General features: G+C 49.6%; 1 protein-coding gene and 1 long non-coding RNA gene across 4 annotated transcripts in view; one reads left to right on the top strand and one right to left on the bottom strand.

Annotated features, from left to right (window-relative positions):
- POLA1 (DNA polymerase alpha 1, catalytic subunit) overlaps positions 1–3,040 on the top strand; it is a 299,996-nt gene extending 296,956 nt beyond the window's left edge. The window contains exon 36 of one of the 3 annotated variants that reach the window (XM_007107041.4): positions 2,001–3,040. In XM_007107041.4, the coding sequence (XP_007107103.2) occupies positions 2,001–2,146 (146 nt within the window). In that variant the 3' untranslated portion in view covers positions 2,147–3,040. The remainder of the gene's footprint in view (positions 1–2,000) is intronic. The other 2 variants (XM_007107040.4, XM_028482923.2) reach the window with 2 other exon arrangements.
- Positions 1–5,309, bottom strand: part of LOC114484739 (uncharacterized) — a 10,259-nt gene that overhangs the window by 1,803 nt on the left and 3,147 nt on the right. The gene's annotated exons all lie outside the window — the stretch shown is intronic.

Consider the following 5,309-nt stretch of genomic DNA (forward strand, 5'->3'; position numbering starts at 1 on the left):
GGAGAGAAAAACCACAAAGAAGGGGTGAGCCCTCTCCCCACCTCAGCTCCCACCCCCGATGTGGCCTGTGACAGCTTGTGCAGTTCTGTTTCCTAGAAGACCTTCCAAACATTATTGATTCAGTCCTCACTGGGGAAGCAAGTAGGAGCTTTTTTCTGCGCCTCTAACCGGCGTGGAGTGGTTGGTGCCTGGGCTGTATTGACCGGCTATGGGATATGCTGGCGGTCACAGTTGTCTTTCACGAAGAAGAGCACCGAGTGACGCTGGTTGTCATTCTAACTCCGCTGTGTAGCAGCGTAAATAGTCCCCTTTCTAACCAACCTGGTGGGAAAAGTCAATATCCCATCAGCAGAGGAGGTAAACACATCAGGAGCTGTGCCCTCTCTCTCGCTCCCCTGCTCCGTCTCACCACAGCTCTGTAAATGTCTCTCCCCGTCACACATGCGTTTGTGTCATTCACATGCATGGGGCGCCGGGCCTCGGGCCGCCACTGCTCGGGCCATTGTTGTGTATTCCCAGACTCGGATAATTAGAACTTTCTGCTTAACGATGAGCCCCCTCTCTCTCTTCTCGTCCCTTTCCACCCTCTTCGGGCATTTAAATCCTCTCTACAAAACTTTTTGTTGTTGTTTTTTGAAAGGCAATTGTTGTAATTTAGAAAAGGTTGTGGAGAACAAACGCGAATGTGTAGCTAAGTAACAAAAACCTGGAGACCAAGTGTTCGTTTTCCAGGTGCTTTGTAGACTTCACTGTTGCTCTGTTGTTTCCGTGGGGTTTTTTCTTTTGGTGATTGATATGCACTCCCTTCCGTGTTTCCTTCTCCATGCTTTCCTATCTTGGGGCGCCGGACAGCCTCGCTCCCCCCAGCCTCCTTGGCCCAGGCCAGCATCTGGGGGCCTGCCCGTCTCTATCTGGGAGCAGTGACACGGGGTGCAGGGACAGTGAGGAGCACGGGGCACAGTGAGCCTTGCCGAGCGTGGGCTCAGGGTTTTGGCTACTTGGGTTTGCATTTCTGCATCCTAGATCTCCAGCTATGTGCCCTGGGGCAAGTGACTTAACCGCCCAGTTTCCTCAGCCATCAGATGGGGAATTTTTTTTAGAAGGGCCTCTCCAAACACCTCACAGGGTTCCTGAGCAGCTTTGAACAAAAGCTGTGTCATCTTAACCATCCTGGGCAGGGTTGGCAACCCCAGGGCTCACCCCGTCCCCAAAAGACCAGACCTGGGTGTCTCTGCCCAGTGCTCCTTCCGAAGAACCAAATGTAGAAGTCTCACACCCTGGGGAGGGAAAGGAAGGACCCTCTCTCTCCGGCTGAGAGTGCCCTTTTCTAAGGCCAGGGATGAATGGGGTGGAAGGACGGCTGCACCCCTCAAGTTCACGGGCACACAGTGTGGACAGAGGAGAAAAAAGCAATCTTGCCAATGGACAGGTAGTCACCAGACAGCCTACCCCTCACCTCTTCGAGCAGAGGAGATTTTGTGTAGCAGAGGGACGCAGATGGAAGGGACTAGAAGAAGCTGACTAGGCCCAGCTGATCTGGGGAGTTTGCGTTGGGAGGCTCTGCCTTCCTTTTGAGACAAACTAGTTCCTGCCACATCCGAACTTTGCATGCAGTTGTGTGCATGTGCTTGACAGTGCCGCGAATCCGGTGTCTGGGAGTGGAGTTCACCTTGCTTGCTGCACACGGCCGTGCGCCTGCAGTTCCCGTCAGTCGAGGGTGGCTCTGTCCCTGGTGTGCTGAGTCAGCTAGGTGCTGAGAAGTGGCGGGCAGGGAGAAGGAAGAAAGGCTTCTACAGAGGAATCTCGGGGTCCCGTCCCCCCGCCCCCCCCGGCATGGGACTGGCCCCAGGGGTAGACCAGCCACAGGACCGTGAGGACATCTGGCCTGGAGGTGAGAACAGATGCACAGCCCCTGCTTCTGGTGCTTGAGCAATACTGAATGCTCTTTAAAAGAAGCTGCCTCTGAGACTTGTAATCCTTTTACTTTTATTTCTTTTTAGATAAGTTGAAGAAGCAGTTTTTTACTCCCAAAGTTCTTCAGGACTATAGAAAACTCAAGAACACAGCAGAGCAGTTCTTGTCCCAAAGTGGCTACTCCGAAGTGAATCTCAGCAAACTCTTCGCCGATTGTGCTGTGCGGTTCTGAGGGGTTCCCGGAAGTGGACGCTCGGGGCGGTGGAAGGAAGACCCGCATCCTCGGCACCTGCACCATGGCCCTGGCTGCTTCTCCTGCATCACTTTTCCTTTGGGACTACATATCATGTTTGTGTGGATGTGGCTTGGGAGGGGGATTATTAAGGGGGAAGGGACGGGCAAAAATATTTAATCTACCAAGCATCAGAGAACAGCAAAACCGCCTTCCTCTGACAGTATACCTCGTGCTGTTGAAACACCACCTGGAGGTGGCTGCTTCACATTCGCATTGGGGACTGGATTTCTAGGGGAACGGGCCAGTTAAATCCAGTCTGAACCCAAGTGCTTCCCGGGCTGCTGGCTCCGGGAGTGGCTATCCTTTTCAGTCTTTCTGTCGTATAGGTAGCCGAGGGGGGAGATTTAGAAGCCTTGCACTGACTAAATAGATTAAACAGAGCTTACCTGTGTACTGAATTTCTCCAAAGCCCAACATGCACGACGCGTACATGCACACTGGGCAGCCGTTTTACACTCACCTTCCTTTTTTATTTCCTCAAGTAGAAAATCTAGGTAAAAGTTTATACAAAAGGAAAGCACATGTAAAATAATTTCATATCCTATAGCATTTCATTAAAAATGTGTATAGGTTGGGGTGAGGATCATTGTGTTATATTCAGAAAAACTGGGGGGAGAGATGGTTAATCGGCGCTGGCGCTATTTTTCTCATTTCTTCAGAACGGTGCCTTTTTGCCAGAAGCCAAGCATGTTTCAACATATCAGTCTTTCCTTTCTTACGTTCTTGGTAAGATTATACTAGCAAAACGTACTTCCCCTTGTACAACTATGCTATAGTCTTAAAAAATACCTACCTGTGGATTTTCATAAAAGAAACATATGCTGTACTTTTTATTTCACTTCAGAATAAAGCTTTCTAAAGGGAAATCAGTTGCAGTGACTCCTTATCAGGTGCAAAGACTGGGACTGGAGAGGGCAGCCAGGAGTAAGGGATGACTGGAGACCATCCCGTTCCCAAACCTCAGCCCGCTCAGGTCTCCACTCAGAGATCCTCGGTGTGATGTATGTTCCAGTGTTCTGAGTGGCATTTCCATGCACTTTGTGTCCTTTAAGAGATGAAGTATGGCTTCTCATGTGCTTTGCTGACTTGGACAGCCAAAGAGGGCTAAGCCAAGAGCCCAGTGCTGTCTCCTTTTGGAAAGCAAGGCTGATGGCTCCTGGGAGAAAGGTCACCCGGCTTGGACCCTAGTAAAGGCTTACTTGTTAAGCAGTGGAGATGACGCTGCCCTGTATCTTGCTTTGCCTTCTCTTTTCTTTCCCTCACCCTCTCCTCATTTCTCCTCTGTCTCCTATACTCAGGTTCTAAGTAGAAACACTGGGTTAATGGCCGTGTCGGTTAATTAATTAATGCCTTGGTACCTCAGGCTCTGCGACCTATCAGAAGTTGCAGCACCCAGGCTGCTCCGGGAAGCTAAGGATTAGGTGGTTTTTCCTTGCTGTTACCGTACAGGGTTATAGAGACGGTTCTCTAATGTGTGCTTCCTGAGCCCACACTCCCACTTTGCTTTCCGAAGAGAAGGCACGTTTTCCTTGATTTCTGGGACCTGGGGTTATTATGGTGAATACAAATAGAGGGTTATCTTGAACTTGCTCGTCAAGAAACTCCAGGAGACAGAAACAGGTTCTCACTGGTCTGCTTCTTGTCCCTGCATCGAGGTTGTAATCACTTTGAGGGCAGGAACCATTTCTGTAGAAAGTCCATAGAAAGTCAGACATTTCTTAGTACAGTTCCCAAAAAGAGCTAACACAGTGGTTGATGTTTTTTTATTCAGATCAGTAACTCCAGGTTAGTTAAGAGGCTTTTCTGAGAGGCACCTAAGGGTTCCAGGAGGCATCTGAGGATTCCAGGATTTTATAGAAAGTTGAAACTGCAACTTTATGAATTCCAGTGGATCTCTCTGTTGGAAGATTGGAACATGGCATGGTCACTTTTCTCTGAGAAAGGTTTCTACTCCCTGATTTGCGTCGGTTGTCAGTGCATTGGTAGGATGGGTGCAGAGATGCTGCCCACTTCTTTATAAAGGGGGAGCCTCCCCATATGTCTCCACAGGCTCCCTGGCATGAGTGTTAAGCTCAGGTGATACAAGTGAAACAGGCCGGGTTCACTAGAGAGTAGCAGGGCCTGGTAAACCCAAGTGGCCATGTCCCGTCCAAAGGGGGCAGCAGCTACTCAGCAATTCTGGGAGGGACAGAGCCCAGGGTGGCCATACGATCTGGTTTTCAAGAGAAGACAGGAATCCAGATAGGCCACGAAGTGTCTTGATTTCTAAACCTTGGCAACTGATTTTTAAAAATAAAATTCTAAATGCTGTGGGCCAGACTAAACCTCTAGGCTAAATTTAGGGCACTAAATTTCCTTTAGTGCCCTAAAGGAACCCATCTGAAAGGGGCATGTTTCCTGCTGAATTTAGGGGCTGCGTACAACAGGGAGCACATCTATCTAGCAAGGGTCACAACTTGCTGTCAACTCTCCTTCATGTAAAGGGGGATAGGGGAGTCCGGAAGTTGAAAATCGTACAAGAGCTTGCTCACTTAAGGTTTAAATTTGTCTAGGAAACAGATGGGGTTCGTCTCGAGACTGTTGCCCAAGACGTGGGGCTAATCAAAGTTGACAGACTGGAGTTTGGGAGAGGCTGGTGAAAGGGGATGAATTCAGTGCCCCTCACAGCCACTCCCTTCTCCAGCCCATACCTCCTCTTACCAACAACGCACATACAGACACACCTCAACACGCCTTTTCGAACATAGCATTTAAATTAGTTTGGCAAGTAATGCAAAGATAAAGACACTCCAAAAGCAGATTTCCCTATCTAGTGTCAGGGTTTTGTGAAAAGCACACTAAACCCCAGACCCTCAATTCAGTTCTCCCATCTCTCATCCCAAACTTTAACCTGCCTTGCCTTTCCTGTCTCCTTCTCTCTCTCTCTCTCTCTCTCTCCCTCTCTCTCTCTCTCTCTCTCCGTCTCTCTCTCTCCTTCTCTCCCTCTCTCTCTCTCCCTCTCTCTCTCTCTCTCTCTCTCTCCCTCTCTCTCTCTCTCTCTCTCTCTCTCTTGCTCTCGCTCTCGCTCTCTCTCTCTCTCTCTCTCTCTCTCGCTCTCTCG

Source organism: Physeter macrocephalus, chromosome 21 (assembly GCF_002837175.3).
Source record: "Physeter macrocephalus isolate SW-GA chromosome 21, ASM283717v5, whole genome shotgun sequence".
Taxonomy (NCBI): Eukaryota; Metazoa; Chordata; class Mammalia; order Artiodactyla; family Physeteridae; genus Physeter; species Physeter macrocephalus.